Genomic DNA, 21,077 nt, shown 5'->3' on the forward strand with positions numbered 1-21,077 from the left:
CACGATTTAAAGTCATAATTTAGGCATCCCTGTTACTATACCACGCAGAACTTATAAGGTAAATTAACAAACTTATTTAGCCAATAAACGTTAAGAAACAAAATTAGTAAGTCATTTGCGTTAGCTTCTCTCACTAAAGGAGAAAAACGGGATAACGGCATATCGTATATACGCAAAAGGTAATTAAATTTGTTAATATTAGATACATTGTTATAATATCCTCAAAAAGCAGAAATTAATAGTTTGGCACAGGGACTTTAACCAATAACAATAAACTAAAGTTATCACAAAGTTTTCTCTTACCCTTTTTACATATCTCCTAAAACTATGGTTTAGAAAAGTTTTTTTTATTAAACACTTAAGGATATTTCAGCTGGCGACAAAGTTCGTTAAATATTTAATATAGAGGTCCGTAAAAATGAGACATATTCTATTTATGTTGCCTAAAAAAGAAAATTTAGAATTTTTATTAATATTCACTAGCAGTGGCCTTAACAAATAGACTTTTAATATGCTTTTATATCACCTCTTAGGCCAGTATTTGCCTTTAATTTACCCATCTCAGAGTGTTATTACTCTGGTAAAAGTCTTTATAAAATTTGTAACACTTCAGTTATAAAAGCCAGTGTTTAAAAGATAACACAAAATAGAGTAATAGAGACTTTTTGGCAAAAATCATGAAAAATTGCTGGAATTAATTAAACTAAATACGTGACCATACCATAAGAGGAATAGATATATATAGCATACCTACACGGAAGTAACCAAAAAAAGAGCAGACAAATGTATTCGCAAAGACTATTTTGTGTGGTAGATAAATGTACCTTATGCACTAAAATTAGGAACGAAAACGATCTACCAAAAAAACATGTTTTGCTTAAAAATGTTAAAAATTATGAATTAAGATTGTGATCTTTTTTTTGACACTTTAGGCTAATTTAAATTTTTCAAGTTCATTTTTATGATATTTGGTGCCCACCAGTAACTTTATTTACTATCCTTTTTAGTGTTAAAAAAAGGATTAGTTTCAAACTTGATAAAAAATTTCGTTTTTTTGTTTATTTTTTCAGTTGGAAGTGCTGTTCATTACACTGAAGTAGTCAGCACAAAGATTTGGACTTAGTAAATTTAAAAAACTTATAACATTTGAGATACCTTTGTGATAAAGTTGTAATTTTTTATTTACTTATAACTTTGTAAGTTTATCTATTTTAACATACAAGATTTTTGTTAAATTGTATGGGCTGCACTTGAATTGAGCGCACATTTTAACCGTCGAGTGTCAAGTAAATGGGTAGAAAGAAATGTTCTACAATAGTTAACTTTACCCGCCCCTTTAAACAAAAACATAAAAAATTAAGACTAAGAGAACGGCGAGATTACCGCCTTTAGTTTTAAGAGTTAAAAAATTGACTTCACATAAGGGGGAGCTATATTATAATAACAACTTACTTTTCTTTACACAAGCTATGTTTGGCTTACTCATATCAATTTACTGTTCTTTACCTAATCGCCTAGCACTGTATTCCTCGAGTAGTAACACATTTGAGTTTACTTTTTTTACTTTGTCTCGCAGCCTTTATTACCTTTATAACGGTAGCTAATTGCTTTGAAAACATGAAGGGTTTGGAGAAGAAAGATGGATGGCGGTCAGTAAGCTGCTGGTTGCAAACGGAGGCCCAGAAAATTTCGTAGTTTTTTACTTTAATCGTAATCATTAAGTAATTTTTGATTGAAGCACTAAGGACTAAGAACTTTGGCGTTAGAGAGATGAGTCTGCAAATAAGGCAAAACTAGCATATGCTTGACCAAGAGTATGAATGCTTCCCTAAACCTTTATGACTAATCTTCGAATAATTTTTGTTTATTAGTGCGTCTTTTCTCATCATTAATAGGTTTATGCCTTTTACAACTCTATAATGGTTAAAAGAAAAAAGAAGGGAGCCCTTTTTCAAAGTATTAAATCTTAGTAAAGTAGGACTTTGTCTATTGAGGAGAGCACGCCGAAGCCTTAAGTGGGGCTTCCTCCACTTTCCCGCGGGAAAAGGTCTTTTAAGAAGGATGTTTCAGCTATCTTATCAACTTTGTTAATGTATATTTGGTTATATTTAATTTAAATTATTTAAAAAAAACCTTTAAAACCTGTAATTAATATATTTGCCTATGAAAGCATTAAATTCTATAGTCACCTGCCGAAATGTTAAAAATAGTAATTTTTTAAAAGTTCGTTTACGGTTTTTAAAGAGGTTTACCCTTAGGTAATTTTTTGTGTAACATGTATGGTTATGTGTAGGTAAAGCTGTGTATGTGATTAAGGTTTGTGTACACTTTTTCGTACGAGCTTATACTTTCTAGTATATATTTTGTTCCAGCGCCGGATTTTATGTGGTTCACATAGAGCAACCATACAGCACTTTAACTACTTCACGTAAGCTAAACAGTTATAATGAAGAAAGAAAGTAAATAATATCTATAGAGTAGATCGAAGTTTGTCATTTAAAGTTTTTAGCTGTTATATTAACAAATAGGCTGACTATAAACTGCCAATAAGAGTTATGCACTTGAATTATAAAGCGTTCGTCTTGCTACCCAACTCAAATTATATCCCTCTAAGTACCACTAGCCACACTCAGCTCTAAGTTTAACTATTCTAATGCTATCAATAACCTTTGAGCTGTAGATGAAAAAATAACATTACTGTATTATTAAAATCTTGAATTTAAAACATAAAAGTTTGATCTTAATCTTTAATCTTAACTTTTCAGGCTATCAATCCTAAGGACTTAGCTTTAATAACTCTAAAATATCAAGACTTAAGAAGCAGCTTCATTTTTCTGGCAATAAACCTCTAGAGCTAAGGCTTTCTCGCGAGTTCTTTAGATTAAGACCAATCAATCTCAGACCTGAAAGTCTCCACCCCAGAATTAATAACAAAAGTCTTCTATTACTTATGCACTGACATGCTAAGGTCCTGGCTTTTGTGCCGTTCTAAGATATTTAAATTTATAGTATATTACGGCTATTAAGTTGCTTAAAAAAAGCTCAAAATTGATAAACTTTTTTTTAAACTCGAGGCCTTTACTTAAAATTACATAATTATACCATATAAAAATTATAAAACGGTGGAAGAGTTCGATCAATAGTAAAGAAACGAAATAAACAACTTTGTCCAGATAGTAATAATATACTTAAAGTATATTGCAAAAACCCAGACTAGAGTAGCGAATAGTATTCTAATTACCTAAGGAACTTACTAACTTTACAAAAAAAAATATTTCTAGGTAAGTTTCGTATTTCTTTACGCAATGCTCACAACAACTAAGTCAACCGTTTCTTCACAGTATATGTTTTTTGTTATACTGCAAGCCGTGTACCAAACACAATTCCTGAATAAAACTCTACAAACTTGAAAGGAGCAGGGATATTGTTTGAGATTTTCAATAACAGTTGCAACCCATAAATATATTCAACGCCCACAAAGTCGCATTACCAAATTAAACCAACTAAACAATTATTTTTCTATATCGCAATTTATATTACTTTAAATACATTTGTCCTCTCTTTCCACTATTAATTTCGTATGATCCAGTAAAGAGTAGGATTGTAAAATCTCAGACAAGTATAAAAAGTCTTTCTGGGCTTTCCAAGTTCAACGTCGAAATCACAAGGAATTTTTAATTGTCGACTCAAGTGGCTAGTAACGAAAGATGTAAAACTTCTAAAATACCACAATAATGTGAGTTACTTTAAGGTACAAGAAGGGTTAATTGTCTGATACTGCTGCGTAAGAGAAATCGTCACCTCCATTCCAAGCTGAAAGAAAAATTGGCGATTCAAAATTTAAACACAATGAAGAATAAACCGAAGTCGAGCAGAAGTCCTTGAAAGTAGTCAAGTCTTTAAGAAGTACTTTAAATATCTCAAAAAATTCACTGCGAAAATTAAGAATGGCCCGGCCGAGAATTGAAAGTACGTTGGAGGCAAATCCTGAGAACAGCTGCAGCTAAAAAGTGATACTAAAGCCAACGAAAAGCTGAGGAGACTACCACTTGCCTGACTACTAGACAGCGCTCTACGATTCCTATGTAGCAGTTGAACCAAGTCGCTAATTTGTTGGGCAATGCAACGGGGTAACGTATGCAATGGAAGTCTCTGGTCTTAAAATTTTAAAACTAAAAACTGAAGGCAAAGCGCTGTGCATACCCTTTTTAATGGAGAGAGAAATCAAAAACGTTCTGTCACTGGCTCCAAGTGGAATTCCAGCTGGGGAAATTCCAAAAAGGCGACATATAGCGATTTGCTCTTGAAAATAAATCGGCGAAAAGGTTTTTGTAGTATCGACAAAGTACTCCAAACTCTTCCACGCTTAGCAGTAGTTCATAACCTGAATTGTTCGCTGACAGACTAAACAAGCCGAGGTAGAGTGAAAATTTTACAGCGCTCAATGATAAGCAATAGATTCTTGGTTTTCAAGGGGGCTCGTTTAGAACGAGCGGACCTCACGCATATGGCAGTGGCTTTCTTGAAGCTTGGGCATGGAAACCCCTTAATTATGACTGTTCACCAATGGCGTGGGAGTAGATAAGGAGGAGTATTTAAATGTGAAACCATCCAAACGTGAAGGATTAGAGGAGCGAGGGCTGCTACCGTCTTGACACGCTGTAGATGTATACTTAATATAATAGTAATCCTCGATAAAAGAATTCGCATAAATGAGTTGCAAAAGCTGCAGTCTGACGATAAAGTGCTTAAACGATAATAAACTTCTTAAATATTAGTTTATAAAAAACCTAACGAACCTTATCCGACAGAGTCATAATTCCGCATAGCACTGGGTGTGCTGTAGTCCGCAACGCTTTTTTGCCATATGTAACTCTTGTGAGCGCTCGTTATACGAGATTCGACCCGGTAAGTGCAGAGGTTCGCATAATTCTTTAACCACAAAGTTAGGTGAAGAGCTAAAGAATTAAAGAACAGTCTTATAACAATTGTAAAAGAGTTATTTAAAGCAAATTACCTTCCACAGAGTGAGTTATTAAATTTCTGCTTATGAACTCTTTTTGTAGTCAAAAAAGTGTTGAACCGAGTTTCTAACTGAAAAGATTATTAGCTTTTAAACGCTCAAAGAGAACTAAAAATAAGAAGGGTGGTATGTACGGATTATAGATAATAAAAAAATAAAGTCACCATATAAGGTAGAAGTAACAAGCTTTCCTCCTGTGGGCCTTCCACTCCCTCGCTACAATTTTGAGTACAAGTGCTCAGGTCTTTAAAATAACAGAGTTTATCTGTCTCCTCTTTGATTGACGGTTATAGTAATTTAAAAGATAAATCCAATAGAGGGAAAAAAAAACGTTCCTTTAGTATCCGAGCATAAAGTGGTTAATTTGACATGCGCCTCACGCCATTTTTCATCTGGTAAAAATATAGTGTAAAGTGGTTGTTAACCCTGTAATATAAAGTACTAAGATCTTTTAATTCAACTTTAAAAGGATCTTCGTTGAAAACCTCAATTCCTTATTTCGAATCAAGAAAAGTAGAATGACTTCTTGTTAGCTCACTTGATATAATAGATTTATAGGAAAAACGATATCCTCTTTAGGCTACACATAATATCGTGCTTCTGTTTTAATTTTTCTTATAATTAGAAACGTACTCCATATTTCACGCGCTCTTCTTTTAAACAATAGCAAAACTAATGGTTGGACGTCAACTTTAAATCAACGCCATGAAATTACAAGCATTTAACTTCAGAGTTTTTAAGATTAATACCCAATAGATGACTTCCTGCCTCCTCAAAGTAAACGTTCACTTTATGGCGTGGTGGAAAATCTACAAGAAAAGTTAGAAGGTCGTTGGGAAACGAACCGAAGTGGTTGCAATTCCTTTCGTCAGTGGAGCACATAGTCCTAAAGAACGCGCATACCTCCAATTACTGTTGGTGGTAATACATGATAAATCTCATTTAGTTCTTAGCATTTAAATAATTGCAGTTGTTTATTTTTTTTTACTGCGTTGGATGAATCAATTTAACCTCATTATTAGAAAGTAACTTCCTACTTTAATGAAGGCTTTGAAGTCTAATCTGCTTTAAGAAGAACTGAGTTAGTTAAAAGATACCATAGTTCTTAGTTCGTTTGATCGGCGGTGTTAATCAAATTTAACCTGTTAAGTAGGTAACGTTGTTACAATGAAGATATTTTGGCTTTGTAAAATTCGAAAAAAAGTATCAATAATAGTTATAATTACTTATTTTTTAAATAAAAATAGTAAAGTAAAACGGAATACCATTTTAATAGTAAAGTAAGGATGAGGAACAACACTTGATCATAAAGAGAAATAAAACTCACTTAACACTCATCTTAAGCGTTAATCAAAAATTGTAGATTCTTGTGGAAGTAAAGAAATGGATTTAAATATCGGTATTTAATTTTTTTTACTTCAAACTTCAAAGTATTAAAATAAATTACCCTTGCTATGTTAGCTTTTTTACGCATTTATTAATGTCTTTTTCATATAAACTTTTTTTTAAAGGCAGTAGATGTTTCAACCGCACCTTATCAGCGCTCTCTAATAACGTTAGATTAATTGTTTATCTTAAATTACTATAATTCGAGGGTTTTAATAATATTTTACGCCAACCACTCCCTACAATAAAATACTAACCTTATTTAGTTGATAAGCAATTAATTTTTTTCTCATCTTTCCTTGCAGGTATATAAATTAAACGCCCTCGAAAGGAGCGGATTTTGCTATATATTTTTAAAGTAAAGCGCTATCTTTGCCCATCTTAAGTTCTTTCGTTCTCGATTATTGTTCTGCGGTTTTCATTGGGTTTCTACAACCTTAGTACCTTAGTGTCCTCGTTTAGTTTCTTTTTCCTACGACCTAGTTCTACGTCCTTTGCTATCTTGCTTAACGGTGGTTCTTTCTATCTAATATAAGTTACTCTCTAGTATCTGTTACTTGTTCACACAATTTTCTTGCGCTTTTTATCTTCCTAGTTCTTTATAACCGGCTTGATTGTAAAAGTAGAAGAGCACTGGGAAGGGATGTTTTAAAATTATTTCTTAAACAAAAAAGGGGCTTCCTAATTGGAGAGCGGTAGTAACTTCCCAGGGAATTTGTAGACTGCGATCGCTGATAAAGGCCCCTAGTCGGCCATAAATAGGGAAAAACACCCACTGCCTCCACTTTTTGTAGAGCTGGCAGAGATGTTGAGGGGTGTTGAATGAACCAATTTTTTTTACCGACAGACACGCTCCCGCCGCTTGCATCGATCTGGTATTGGCGATACGTAACAAAGTTGCACAATTTAAATGCGACATTAGGAGGGAGGTGCGTCTCGTGGGTAGCGCGTGCATCAATTCTTTCACGTGGTAAAGCTTATGAAGCTCATACTTCTTATTCTAAACGCCATTCGCATTCAGAAGAATAGTCGGATTTAGCGGAGCGTTTTCGGGTTGCAAACATATTCTAGTCCTTTCACGATTTCAAACATACTGAATAAATTCGTCGTTAAAAATGCTAAAAATAGCTGCCGTACTGTCGGCTATGGCTTTTTTTGCGGCTCATCCTTCGTATTAGAATCATGGCTAGGTGCTTTGAAAACAAACGGAATACTCGGCGAGTCTTGTTGTGATGAATCAAACACGGAGCTTTTCGGGTCGGCTTACTCCCTTCCGCGGAAATTATTGGCAGCCTTGATAATAAGCGGTGTGCGCCTCACCGCTATGCACAGTTAGCAGGACTATCTCGTGCTTTCGTGCATAGGGCTGTCAAGTGGCCCTCACCATATTTAACGTATCGGGGGCCAAAGCCTGCGCTGCGCCCAAAGGTCTGATAACGGTGGCACTGGTCAACGCGGTTACTCTTTTGAAGTTTCCTTCTCAAATTTGAAGGTGAGAGATAGCCTTCACTTTTAGCACCTTTTGCCTCAGTTGTTAAAAGATCGAGTTCACGAAAAATACCGCGGAGGACAAATCCCATAGACCCTTCCTTTGGTAATTGATAAGTGAAGTATTGAAACTCCTGAGCTCGCATGATCGCTGTTATATAGCGGTACTCGTTAGCTATCTAGGATATATCTAGATTCCAAGGCACGTATCTCTTGGTCGTAGGATATTCACGCCGTTGGTTTGCCAGAGTTGATTTAGTAAAGACCACTTTCATTTTTTGCAGAGTATTGGAAGGAATCTTTTTTTTTACGAGATTCCGGGTATAACTTTAAAAAAGGCTAAAAAGCATTTCCATTTAATTATATTCATTTAGGTATAATTTAATTATTGAATAAACATGTTCAATTCGGTTTCGTTTTAAAAGATGTGTATAGTTCATGATTACCATATATGTATACAAAAAGTATTTGGTTTACATAGCTCTACCAAAATGTTTAAAATCGCTTATATTATAAAGGATATAGTTTATCATGTTAAGGTGATTTATTTTAATATTATGGCTTCTGTATGTTTTACTTCTGTTAGTGTATATGTTGTAGGTTGTTTGCGTTTTTTCATTATTCAATGCGTTGATGTTATTCTATATATGGTATTTTTTGATAGTATTTTTGTGTCAACAAGAATTGTTATTTTATCAATGGTTTCATTGCCCCGTGATCCAACAGTTAAGACTTTGGAACTACAATGGGCTATATTATATCTTTTAATTGCAGTTTTAAATTATGATATTCTTACTTTGAAACTTAAATTAACAAATCATACTGTGAAGCTGAATTATATTGCTTTGTAAATAAAACTTTATCAAAAACCATTGCAGTACAAAATATAATTTACGAGCTCCTCCTTAACTTTGATATCCATATAAAAATTAATACAAATAATGAATCCGTAAATGAGAGGCTGAAAAGCTCTTCTCGTATAAGACATATTGAAAAAATTGTTGGATTAAATGTATTACCTCAGCAGCAAACTTAGCTAATATGTTAACGAAGCCATAGTTAATACAAAAAAAATGGAAGCCTTATTACAAATTTTTTTACAGTAATCAATCAACATGTAGATATAACAATCTTAAAAGTTGCGAAGTTTCCCTAAACCTTATATACTCTCAGCATATCAAGAATGTTTCGGAGTGATATAAAAATATATACACAGGATTTTTATCTAATAAAATTAACTTTAGTTTTTTTTTTATGACCTTTTATATATATTTTGTAATAGAAACCCGATATTAATCTTAAAGATTTTAGACAAAGTGATGATTAAGGAGCTAATTAATTATAATTTTATAAACATAAAAGTATAGGCTTCTAATAATAAAGTTGGTGTTTGGAATTTGTATCTGATGCTAATATGTTGTTTTATTTGGCCTTTGTATAATAAAAGTGAGGTCAAAATTAACCGCAACTCCTCCAGAGGCCGCCCTAGCTGAATGCAATTAATCCGTTATAAGGGTACAGTACACAAGTACGACACTTCCTCTAACCCTTATGACGAGTAAGTTGCTTAGGGCTCGTTAGATCACTAAACTAAGGTAGCTAAGAGGTTCAAGGTTCCGGCCTTCTCCCTTTTTCTGAGATCTTCTATACCTCAGAGCCCTCTTGGATTTCGTTCCCAGGCGAACCCAAAGGTTCAGAGAGTGATTCTCTCTCTCTCTTAGGAAACTTTAGATCCTAGAACCTTCATTTTGAACTTCTCTGCCTCTGGGTATCGAACCCGTGTCGAAATTAACCGCAACTTTATAAGAGGACTCCCCACAGTTTGGTGGGAATATTCCGTTATAAGGGTACACGTTTGATAGTAAGTATACATAGCGCTCCCTGAATAAATAAGTTGTTAAAACCTTATATCCTATAATCGTAGATTGTCTAGTCTAAATTTTCACAATTTCTATCGCTCAGCTAATGATGCAATCCATCCCTAGAAAGGTTTACATCTCTCGTAATGGCCATTTCAAGATATTCCGTAGGTCACGTAACTGTCAAAGGCAGAAAGAAGTCTAAAAAGGTGTTACTTTTTAGAGGGCTTTTTAGCCTGTATACCTTTTGTTATATGTAGTTGGGAGCTGGGGAAACGGCACTACTTTTTAACCATAAGAGGTAGTGTAGGGATGGCGGTGTCTTTCCTTTCTTTTGTTACTGTTTTGTAGATGACAGACGTTGTGCTACACAGACGGTACAAAAGCTATTAAATGAGTTGTTATATTACGTTTAAAACTTAAACCAACTCTATATCATCTCCTTTGTAATATAATATTACAGTATTTTTTAACTTTATTGTTGGTAATTTATAGCTTTTGAAGGTCAAAGGAGGTTAGATCACACTTTTCAAAGGGGCCTGGCTTAGTTTGTTGCTGTTTAATTTTAATTTAGATTATCTGTTAAAAAAAACTTGAGCTCACAATTATTTTAATATTTTTTGACATTATTAATCAAGTAGTGTCTTTCAACGGTTATCGCAGTGTTATCATAGGCATATAAGTTTAATTTTTTAAGATAGGAAATATATCTACTAGTTTAATTTTGGCATATATAAATCCCCATTATACCGGTTAAAAAACAGGTTTACTGTAACAAAGGAGCTATGCGCGTTCCAGTTGTGAGAAATGAGAGTTTATCACCATAGACTCCTAATTAATAGTATTTACACTTATAAGCAGTGCCATGGTATCGAGCTACGTCGATTTAGCTCTTACCATCTTGGTCTTGGTGGTTACTTTAATGTCTATCTCAAAAACAACCTGATAAAGTGTCCCCGAGAAATAATTCCAATTAGTTTTCTGTTACCTAGACAAAATGTATTAAAATTTGTGAGGGCAAAGTTAAAAGCCCAATTCGTCGTAGAAACCGAAAAATAGAGTTTTGATATTAAACCCAAGACTTTGAGTTTGCAATTACTGTGCTACAACGACAACTCTCAACTCCGGTAGAATAAATTTAGGTATTTGACCTGTTTGACTGTATGGGGCTATGACAGTCAGGCAAATCAGGCAAAAGGGTGGGTAGCGTTGCTTACCTATTGCTAAAAACAATAGTCTTTCAAATGCGGTAAGTTATAACTGTAAGTTTTTTTAATTTTTTTTTCTAGTCAAATAAATTTCTTTTTAAAACTTTTGTGAGATATAAATTAATTTGTTACTCTTTTTAAAGCTAACCTTAGATTCTAATATCTTACTGTTGTCAGTACATAGAATATAAAGATGTCAAGAAAGTGGTCAATTTTAATAAAAAAAAATTTATTAAAAAGCAAATATAAAGGCAAGAGGAAGGTATTTTGTTCAACAACTGCAGATAAGGTTATAGACCCCGTTGTATTAAAAAAATTATAAATTAAATTATTACCCAAAAGACGGATTTTAGAGTTTGCTCAAACAAGTGGTGCTGGCTAATTTAGAACTTTAAGTTCTCAACATAGTAAGAGGGAAGGGCTGTCAAAGTTGTTATATAAAGCTTAACGTAGATAGAATTACCCAACAAATGACTTAAGTTTATCGGGAAATCGGTTACTATAGTCGATTTTAAATGGACATTTTTTCCTTGTATCAATATAAAGACGTCTTCCACAATTCATTTGCGCTCAATAAGTAAAGAGCCTGTGTTAAAAATGGGTATCCCTAAAGGCCAATGACCTATCAAGCAATTTTAAGGAAGACTATTTTGTACTTTTAAACTTTTAACTGACTAGAGGTCCGCGAACTTATTAACATAGCGAGTGGGGTCACGTCTTTATTAGAAGTATTCGGAGTGTCTTGCACTCTTTTAGATAGACGTACTATTCTTTAGAATATTCAGCCCAGGGGGTGCCAACTTTTTTTTACCATTCAATGAGGAAAACCTTGCTATAGCTTTGAAGTTTATCGTTTTATATTTCTCAAAGAAATATAGACGTCTAAATTTACGTTAACCTCTTTTACTTTGTTGTTTTGCACAAGTATAGGAAGTTTTATTTGGCCTATAAATTAAAGGCAATGCCCCAATTGACAGTCATTGAAGACAGAGAGTTGAGAAGAAAAAGAGAACGAGAAAAAAGAGAACAAGAGCTCCAAAGGAGCCAAGAAAAAGGAATTGGTCTGGACTGCCTTAATTCCAACGTTTTAAGTGTTAGTAATGAATTTGGTTCTTTTTTGGATACAAAACAGACTCCATCGAAAACTTCCTCCCTTCAAAACTTTCGGAGAGTACCATTTTTTTCTAAAATAAATGGAGGATGCAACAATATTAAACTTTCAGTGCCTTGGCTGTATAGTTACCATAAAAGGTTTACTCCTCTTCCTGAACCAGAAGTTGACTCTGTCGAAAAAATTTTGGAGGTATATTTATATCAATCTTGACTTTTCTTTAATATTGCTAACTTATTATTTTAAAAGAGAATGACGGTGCAGTCTGTTTCTTTAAGTCCTGTCGTTTCGGAACTAGATTTCCCATCATTGGAAAATTTAAGTATTAACTTAAAGGATTTGAATATATTAAAGCCTAAAGAAACCAAGGAAGTTGCAAGTTCTGAAAAGTTGCAGTTTTGTTCCCTTGAGACCCGTAACACTAGCGATATTGATCGTATAACTAGTGATTCAAGAAGTATTTGTAATTATATTAAAGCTAATAGCAACTACAAAAACTATGACCGCAATAATAATAGTAATGATAACAGTAACGTTAATAATATTGCTAACAATACAAGGAGTTTTGATAGTAAAAATTCAGTAGCTCAGACGCCCCTTTCTATTGCTTGTGACTCTAGTCCTCCTCACGTTTTAAGCAAAATACTTGAGAAATCAGAAAAGAGGAAGTATATAGATGAGCCCGCAGGACCACTTTACAGTACTAAAAACAAAGACTCTTCTGAAACCTCAAGTTTAGGCAAGGAAGGCACAAAAGCAAGAGAAGTATCTGAGTTGCCACCTCAGGCCCACCTTCAAAATACTCAAAAAAACGACTTCCTTTGCAACGATGTTCAAGGTATAATAGTCTCGTATGATTATAAAAGTAACTGAGCAAGCTGTTGTTTTCTTAAGCCAAGAAAGTACTGAATACTCCTATTCAGCTATCGCCGAGTGTTTACTCGGACTTTTTAACTGAGGTGGATTGTTCAGACGATAAGTTGGTTTATTTTTTTTGTAGTAAACAAAAGCAACAGCTATTTTAAACCTTTTTAATTTTGTAATAGAATTGATTTAGACGGCAAACGTGTTAAGAACGACAAGAAGCGGAGAACTTTGTACACGGTCACCATTCCTGCAGATAGATTGCAGCACCTAATAAAATTATTTGAAAAGCAAGAATCGGGGCTTACTCTCATTGTGATACTCCATGTTTATGCATTTCAATTATTTTGATCACTAAATAGATCAATACAAAAGGATCAGGCACGCGCTGGAACTATGACTTTGGACTCTGCGAAAGGTTCACCCTCCGGCATGGGCATAATCGACGCTCCTCCTAACGTAGTTAACCGTACACATTCTGCGTCGTCAGAATCTACTACTAAATCGGAAGTGACTGACATACGTAACAGAATTCCTGAACAAACTTGCCGAGAGAGAGTTGATTCCACATCTGACCGTCACCCCTCTTTATACAGAGAGATTGCCTTTAATGAAACCTCCAATGAGCCCCCCAAGTTTTCGCGCCGCTCTGAGCCTAAGAGACCCCATGTGAGTGAAGATTACGAAAAAACTTGCCACCCTGATGGAAGGCCTAAAAATAATGGAGAAAAGCACAGAGACAGGAGGAAAGAACTTGAGAGGGGAAGGAGCAAAGAAAGGATCCCACGGCTCCGCAGGACCAGCAGACCCTTAAGTGAAGACACCGCAAGGGATGATAAACGTCGCGCAAGTGCTGTTCCGAGTATCAAAAGGGACAGAAGCAGGGGCTCAAGACTTGATAACTATCGCTCAAAAGGGAAGGAAAAGGACAGGGAATACTTCCTCTCTTCCAGTGAGCTTGCGAAAGCAGATCGTTTCTCCCTGCAGAAGAGACAAAACCTTAAAGACCCTTTGAGCCACTCACTTCTTGCAAGGTGCCAGCATCCAAGTGCGGAAGTGGAACCCTCATCTTATTATAGTAGTTTTGCTCGGGAGCTGAAGCACAGTGCAGACGACTGCAAAGTGAACCTTAACCTTATATTATTTGCCACCTTTGGTAGCCTTACTTGTCACAGATAGTCAAGGAGAAATTTTACTTGTACTTCCACTCGTTGCTGTACTTCCTAATGCAGGCGTACGCTACTGAGGTTGCTCCACTTTCTTAATTAATTGTACTTTTCAGTTATGACGGGTCGGTTTAGAATGAAACGGATGCTGTTGTATCCGCCGAGAGTTCGATATTAAGCGCACGAAGCATTGCCATTAGGCTCTATGAGTCCAACATTGTGTTTTTAGAATACTTGTCTCGCCATTTGTTAAAGGCGTTACCGGAAAGTAGCCAACCCCAGGCCCTACGGTCGCTGCTGTAATTTTCTTATATTGACTTGGGTCGTGTATCCATCCACCTTTTCTTTAAGGTTAAAGATAAGCTCTGTTATGAACTACCGGATCGGTCTCCTAAAGGGTTTCTACCACCGGAAGGGGCTCTTCTGCCAGGCAGAACTCAAGAAACTGATCGCTACGCCGGCCTACGATTCTGGCGATTCTGTTACGCTACCAGCTTCCAGCGCCAGTGTTCTTGTTGCCTACGTAAACGAATCTGTTAACTTTTTAACATCATTTACTTCCTGGGTCAAAAGCGAAGAGATTGTGTCTCCCGGTACTTCGTAGCATTGTCAAACTAAAATGCCTTCGTTAACACACTTTTATAGATTTTTTTAAGGCCACCTCGTCTAAAATTGGCCCAATTAGCATCCAGTCGTCACCCCTTTTGGTTCTGCGGCACTGCTTACACGCTATAAGTTTTCTTATGGATTAAACTTAAGATTTTGTGGCAAAGCCAACTTATACACGATGACGGGAAATTGCTGTCTATAATTATTCGCCGTAACAACGCTTTTGCAAGATGTATTTTGGCTCATTATTTGGTTCTGTGCCGGTGACACCGATCCAAGCCATACATCCGTGTATTCAAAACACTTTGTTGGCGTTCACTCATGGGCGCCACTGGCCATTACACTTTTTACTTTCTGTACTTTTTAATAAACTAATTATTTGTAGAAAGCTCAGCTTTTTATGTCTTAGCACTCATGAGTATATTTAAAAGTCGAACACTCCGTTTTTATTATAATATAAGGCCACTTAAGCTGTTTCGCACTGCGAATTAAAGTTTGCTTTTTTGTCTTACTTGCAGGATGCATGCCGGGTTGTGGGCCTCTACAAAGGTTGGATATCTGTCCTCCGCCAGTCACGTGTAAAGCACAATCGTTAGAATTTATTAACGCCAATTGCCAGAAACCAACCTTTGAATAAAGTGATGGTCTGTTTGCAACTTCAGAGCCCAGCCAAACGGCGAACGTAAGAAAGCCACTTGCTTTAACAAAGCGGTCAGCGTTTCAAATGATATATTGAAGCTTTGCAGAATGAACTTTCGCTTAAGGTAGCCTGCTCGCTCACTGTTCGTCTAGAAAAAAAAAATTGGGTGGGTTTCTCAACAAGCACAGAAACACAGCGCCCTTACTTGGCAAGAGTGCTTTCCCAGAGCAACGCTGTTATGATAGGAACCAACCTGAATAGGTGGATCGAGTACTTCCGATATGCAGTAGTTTTTTAAGGTGGACTTTGCTAAAGTTTCTATGCTATTATACTCGTCAGTAGCATTGGGCATGGAATGGAACAGTAGTAGTATGTGATCTCTGTAGAGGCACAATAGTGAACCATATAAAGGGATATGTAGAGGGAATGTGAGTAACCTGACTTCACGTAGTACAGCTCCTGAGCTCTCTAAAGCAGGTACAATGTTGTCATCAGGGTATAAAGTATCGCTAAAGTAAGAAAAGGGTAAAACTTAAAATTTTTAGAAACTCGAGGTACTACCTCCTTATAATCAAGCATCCGTGAATAACCACCGAAATTTCCTTTAAGACCTCAAGAACAACACGGGAGAGGACTGTCTCGCAGCCAGACAGGCGTAAAAGTCGAGAAAAATGAATAATTTGAGCTGTTAAGCATAAAAAGTAACAAACTAAAATTATTAAAGTTCGTTAAATGAATCATATTTTAATAACCGTTTTCCAGTATTACTCTAACACGCTGCTCGAGTGGCATTTCCAAAGCCCTTAGAAGCCCCTGTTTAACGTCACTGCCAGATTTGCTGGTTGCGGTAGCCTAACATGAACCTGCATTGAGTCCCTAAATAGCAAGTGTTATATATTAACACAGATTCTACTGTATTCAGCCGGAGTCGCCCTGTTACAGTTGCTAAATACTCGTCGATTGCTAGAGGAAAGAGGTAAGGTTCTTCTGAAACGCAGAAAAGGCGATTAAAAACTTTGTCAAAATCTTTCGTCTAGTAAAAAGAAGAGGAAAGATGTCGGGAAAAAAGTTTTTGACGAGAAAAAAGTAACTTTATTGGTAAACACAGAAAGAGAGATCCATTCTTCTTCAATTCCCGATTGCAGCTCCTTTAGGCGCCGTTCTTGTGGGTTAAGCGGTTTATCAATTAAACCCACGGGCCTAATATTGTGGAGGAAGTCATAAAAAGCTACATAAAAAAATATTAAATATACAACTTTGAAGAAACTTTATTTTCTTTAACGTCAGATGAAGAGACATTAAGGCACTCAAAACTCGACCTAAATTGCAAAATATCGGAAATCGGAGTAAGGTGCAGTTTTCCTTTATGTTATAGCTGTTATAAGAAGAGTCATTGAATAGAAAACTCTCCTTTAAACCTGGTGAAAGTACACCACAAAAGTAAGATGCTGTGGGCTGTAATCTTGTTGAAGTCAAAACATGCTTATCAACAAAAGAGGTCTGATAGTAGCTTTCACCAGTTTCTAATTCCAAAAGATAATTACAATGAATATTCTTAAAAATTTACGCTCACCTGGATTGATAGCATTAGCTGCTAAATCTTTGCCTTTTTTTTGATTATAACAGCTAGACTGTGTATCTAAAAGGAGTTCTAATTCTACCTATTGTTAGTTATTCATAACAGAAATAGTTTGTTGACTAAATGGCTAAGTTGAGGTAAACCTTCCTCTGTTGTGGTTTTATTCGTCCACAATATAATTCATCATAAGGCATAAAAGAAGGTCTATTTGGATACTGAAACAAGTACAACTTTTCTTTCAAAGTGGTAGCAACACAGACCATCAACTCCGCTACAACAGGATCATCGCTTTCTTCTTTGAGAGGAGTTTTTGTGATATACTTCTATTGTAAACATGAAGGGGAAAAGTATTTACAGAGTAATAGCAACAAAAGCAAAATAGAGCTTTTAGAGCACCATTATCCGCAATGACTTCAACAGCTGAGCATTGCTCGAGTTTAAAGCCATAAGGATATTTACTTATGGCACCAGAGGGCTCTCTTGTTAAACCTTTACACCTTTATTAGTAAAATTTCACAGTTTCATGGTTAGTTTAGTTATTATATATATATAATATTACTTAAAATTTAGTAATTCTACCTTTTTTTTTTAGCTTTAATAATTATTGTATTTTTTAATAATTTCTCGTAAACTTAGCAACTAAAAGGCACCTATTTTACATTAATCTAAGACTTTGTTTGCGTACTCCTAACCTTACTATAGCTACCTACCTATAAAATTTAGTATTTAGGTTTATTATCCAAAAGATAACACTCCTCGGGCTACTTACTTTTTATATTTGATGCTTGCTGAGCTAAAAGCGGTGAACAATTTTCTGAAAACTTTAAATAAGGTTATTTTTCTTTTTAAAAAAAGTTTTTTCTTTTTTTTAAGTGATAAATTAAAAAAAAGTTAGACGAAAACGAATTTTATTATTGGAATACCATTCACCTAAAAACTACTGCTTTCTACTGGGCTTCTTTGACTTCGCATCTATTAAATTGTTTTGAGGTGACCTGAACTTTTTTGTTTACACTAAAATTAAAATAATTACACGGGCACAATTAAATATATTTGACAAGATAGGTATTTGATCCACATATATTATTCATATACAGTTTACGGGCATAATCACTCATAATCACCAGTCTTGTGCACGAGTCTAAGCTTAATATATATATTTTATAGGTAAGTAGTATAGACCCAATACTCAATCACTTGGAAACTTGTCGCCAGCCAGAAGGCACTCATATATCTACTTTCTTTATTTTCTTTATACAAAAATTTAAGAAACTAAATAATTTTTAAACTTTTAGGAGGTTATGGAGGACAAAAGGGTCATGATGCCAACTTGCAGTTTACTTTGAGTGCGATCCAGCTTTACATACTTTTTAACAGATTAGAAGAGATCGATGTAGTTAAAAACTCTGCGTGTGAGTGCTTATATGTAGCTGCTTGCCATTCCAAGCTGCGTCTTAATTTAATTGGATTTAAGTTTAAGGCCTAAATTTTGCATACTTATGCATATGTACTATTTATCTAAAATTCTTTTTTTATCGTATTATTTAAATTTCTTTTTTTTTTTTTTAAATTTTGGCGAAGTTATTTTAAAACTTCAAAATTCAGACGGTTCCTTTTCCAGTGACATATGGGGAGAGGTTTTTATTCTGCATAATCCTGTTTTTAGACACCAACTTTTTATAAAGAAGGATGTAAAGTTTACTTACATGGGTCTTTTAAGTTTGAAACTTCTTCAAAAGTTGAATACTTGCGATATTGCCTCCGCGCAATCCTTTCTTCTTTCTTGCTTAAATAAAGATGGGGGTTTCGGCCTCCTTCCAAGGACCGAGTCTCACGCAGGCTTTAGTTGATCTGCTTTTAGTATTAATACAATTATCCTGATTTCGTTGGGGCCAGCTTTCTGCGCCGTGGCTGGGCTTGTTCTCTGTGGTCATGTTTTTACAGAAAAGGAAAACAGTTTAATCGTAGACTGGCTCAAAAATAGAATTTTTGGAATAGGAGTGAACGGAAGACCTGGAAAATTTTACGATGTTCTACTATTACAATCGTCTCTATATTAAAAATAACTAAGAATTTATAGAGTTGCTACGCGTGGTGGGTGTTGGCTTCTTTAAAACTTTTAAATGTTCCAGTTATTAATTATGACTTCGTAATTCCCTTTATACTTTCTTGTCAGGTAGGAATTTGTATTTTAGATCTTCTTGTGGAATTTTAAACTTTTTTCAGAATAAAAAAAGCGGGGGCTTTTCACCTCGCCCGAGGGAACCAGCCGACTTGTTCCATACAACTTTCAGTGTGGCCGGTACGTTGTATTGGCTTTTGCACCCAAAAAGTTACTAAGTTCAAGTCTTGCTAAATAACTTTTTTGCTGCATTAGCGCTTTCTCTACTAAAACATGGAGGACTGGAGCCTATTGATCCATTAACTTGTTTACCTGGTAGTATTATGAATATCTAATAACAAAAATTCCTCATAATAATTTTAGTTAAACTTTCAATTGCTCTATTTATTTGAGTTTAAGCAGGTTGAGTAACCGATCTACTAAGTTTGTTTTGTAGACTAAAAGATTTTTAGTATGATAAGAGTTTCATGAAGCCTTTTCGAGTAAAAATTTGTAATAGTTTTAAAGTGTTATAGGTCATCAGGTTTTTAGAGCTTCGTGTCTTCAACTTATAAAGTATATGAAACTATTAACTAGGAAAATTAAATATTCTCGTTACTACAAAACTGAATTGCTTGCACTTTTTTGAAAGGCTCAATATTAAATTGTATTTAATAACTATTTGATTATATAACAGTTATTGAGAAAACATACTTTTCGTTTATAGATTAATTAACATATTATTAGCATTTTAATCTGCACTTAAACAAAGTCTTAGGATGCCTAGCTAGGATTATTTTATTTGAGTGCTCTGTCTGTATGTTTGTGCTTTTTGTATTTTCAAGTTCCGTCCTCACATATTTGCGCTAGTCTAGTCCTCAGGTTTTTACCTTTACAGAATTTTACCATCCAAAATCGTAGCACTTATACTCGTTAATACTCACCCTAGTGTGCACAACCCAGAAAAAAAAATTACCTAGGCACTAAGCGAGGTACTACTATATTTACAATGTGATTAAAAAGGGAACCTATTTCATGATGTTTCTTCTACGAAAAAGGCTACTTGACTTTTAAAAAAAACCTTATTACTCCACAGAAGGGGTAGTTGGGGTGCGGATAAAATTATACATAGTTCCATCTGTGGATTGGTTATTTGCTTTTTTTTATTAGCTTACTTACAGCTCCTATACGAAATGTATTTAAGTTTTTCGGACTCATTTTTTATAGTCTATGATCCGTCTAAGAATTTTTAGAGGAGGCTTTTTAATATGTAATTTCTATTTGTTCCGCTAATTTAGTTTTGTTGAGTTATCACCTTTCCTGGTGCTCGAATAACAAAAAATATCAATTTTCAACCATATGATTTTTATTTTATAGAAATATTACAAAACATTAATAATTATTATACTCTGCGGATACAAATAGAGGTGTAATACGCAGTAAGCAAAAGGTGTGCAGCATCAGCGGAGGTGCCTTCTCCCTAATGTTGCGCTTAACCTCTGCAACTTTGCACGCACCGCCAAGACCGATCGGTGCACCCAACGGCGTGGCCATCTTGGTTATACGGAGCATTTAACGTTACTTTTGTAAAGTATCAAGCTGTACTCTTAAGAGAACCATGAAAAATAAAGTTTATCATAAAAATTTTTATAAAAGATTAGGAATTTGATCTATCTTACTGTCCAATATTATTTTCATTTATTGTTATTTAAAATTACATCCAGTATAAAATACGCTATAAAATCTCTAGAGTTACTAATTTATCATATGAAATCTTAATTTTAATAATCTTAACTGAATAAAAATATATATTAAGCTTTGTGGAATAAATTTTAAAGGGATATCCTTTTCTTTCTCTTTTCTTATAATTGCACTTTTGTGTATTTATTTATTTTAATTTTTTAACTTAACTTATCTAGTATTTCTTATTTGTTCTATCATTTTTATTTATCTGCTTTATTTCTTTCTTCCCTTAAATCCTGATAAGTTATGTGCACGAAAATTTTATAAATAAACGATATAAAATGTAAGATTCCACATATC

The 21,077-nt window shown here is 34.7% G+C and overlaps 4 protein-coding genes across 9 annotated transcripts; 2 read left to right on the forward strand and 2 right to left on the reverse strand.

Moving 5' to 3' along the window:
• Positions 1-3,536: 3,536 nt before the first annotated feature.
• Positions 3,537-5,791, reverse strand: LOC135145272 (uncharacterized). 6 transcript variants are annotated; one of them, XR_010283386.1, is made up of 11 exons: positions 5,509-5,791; positions 5,188-5,449; positions 5,018-5,094; positions 4,800-4,958; positions 4,609-4,733; positions 4,437-4,545; positions 4,204-4,384; positions 4,054-4,152; positions 3,863-3,997; positions 3,746-3,813; positions 3,537-3,694 (listed from the first exon to the last, which is right to left on the reverse strand). XR_010283386.1 is itself a non-coding variant. In XM_064077388.1 (11 exons), exons 4-7 carry the CDS (start codon positions 4,815-4,817, stop codon positions 4,239-4,241), a joined length of 423 nt encoding a protein of 140 aa, XP_063933458.1. In that variant the 5' UTR covers positions 4,818-4,958; positions 5,018-5,094; positions 5,188-5,415; positions 5,509-5,791; the 3' UTR covers positions 3,537-3,694; positions 3,746-3,813; positions 3,863-3,997; positions 4,054-4,152; positions 4,204-4,238. The 6 variants fall into 6 exon arrangements, 4 of the variants coding, with proteins under 4 accessions (XP_063933458.1, XP_063933460.1, XP_063933457.1 ...); XR_010283385.1 differs by having other exon boundaries at positions 4,609-4,747; XM_064077388.1 differs by having other exon boundaries at positions 4,437-4,556; positions 4,609-4,747; positions 5,188-5,415.
• A 4,830-nt stretch (positions 5,792-10,621) lies between these two features.
• Positions 10,622-15,055, forward strand: LOC135145277 (uncharacterized). The gene is made up of 11 exons (XM_064077397.1): positions 10,622-10,660; positions 11,721-11,816; positions 11,890-12,267; positions 12,325-12,913; positions 12,970-13,054; positions 13,122-13,254; positions 13,315-14,061; positions 14,115-14,186; positions 14,241-14,404; positions 14,457-14,698; positions 14,751-15,055. The coding sequence occupies exons 1-11, from the start codon at positions 10,622-10,624 to the stop codon at positions 14,855-14,857; spliced, it is 2,652 nt and encodes an 883-aa protein (XP_063933467.1). The 3' UTR covers positions 14,858-15,055.
• Positions 15,056-15,163: 108 nt separating this feature from the next.
• On the reverse strand, positions 15,164-17,380 carry LOC135145278 (DNA-directed RNA polymerase III subunit RPC5-like). The gene is made up of 13 exons (XM_064077398.1): positions 17,330-17,380; positions 17,077-17,256; positions 16,928-17,015; positions 16,773-16,877; positions 16,611-16,716; positions 16,446-16,554; positions 16,268-16,387; positions 16,107-16,206; positions 15,916-16,039; positions 15,792-15,863; positions 15,608-15,734; positions 15,342-15,502; positions 15,164-15,272 (listed from the first exon to the last, which is right to left on the reverse strand). The coding sequence occupies exons 1-13, from the start codon at positions 17,378-17,380 to the stop codon at positions 15,203-15,205; spliced, it is 1,413 nt and encodes a 470-aa protein (XP_063933468.1). The 3' UTR covers positions 15,164-15,202.
• Positions 17,381-17,436: 56 nt separating this feature from the next.
• Positions 17,437-19,390, forward strand: LOC135145279 (uncharacterized). The gene is made up of 11 exons (XM_064077399.1): positions 17,437-17,459; positions 17,680-17,765; positions 17,825-17,923; positions 18,101-18,155; positions 18,229-18,345; positions 18,515-18,570; positions 18,619-18,778; positions 18,830-18,963; positions 19,014-19,109; positions 19,160-19,235; positions 19,311-19,390. The coding sequence occupies exons 2-11, from the start codon at positions 17,715-17,717 to the stop codon at positions 19,388-19,390; spliced, it is 924 nt and encodes a 307-aa protein (XP_063933469.1). The 5' UTR covers positions 17,437-17,459; positions 17,680-17,714.
• Positions 19,391-21,077: the final 1,687 nt, after the last annotated feature.

Source organism: Zophobas morio, unplaced genomic scaffold (assembly GCF_036711695.1).
Source record: "Zophobas morio isolate AGI-343-1 ecotype UQ-CSIRO unplaced genomic scaffold, CSIRO_AGI_Zmor_V1 ptg000138l, whole genome shotgun sequence".
In the NCBI taxonomy this organism is placed as follows: domain Eukaryota; kingdom Metazoa; phylum Arthropoda; class Insecta; order Coleoptera; family Tenebrionidae; genus Zophobas; species Zophobas morio.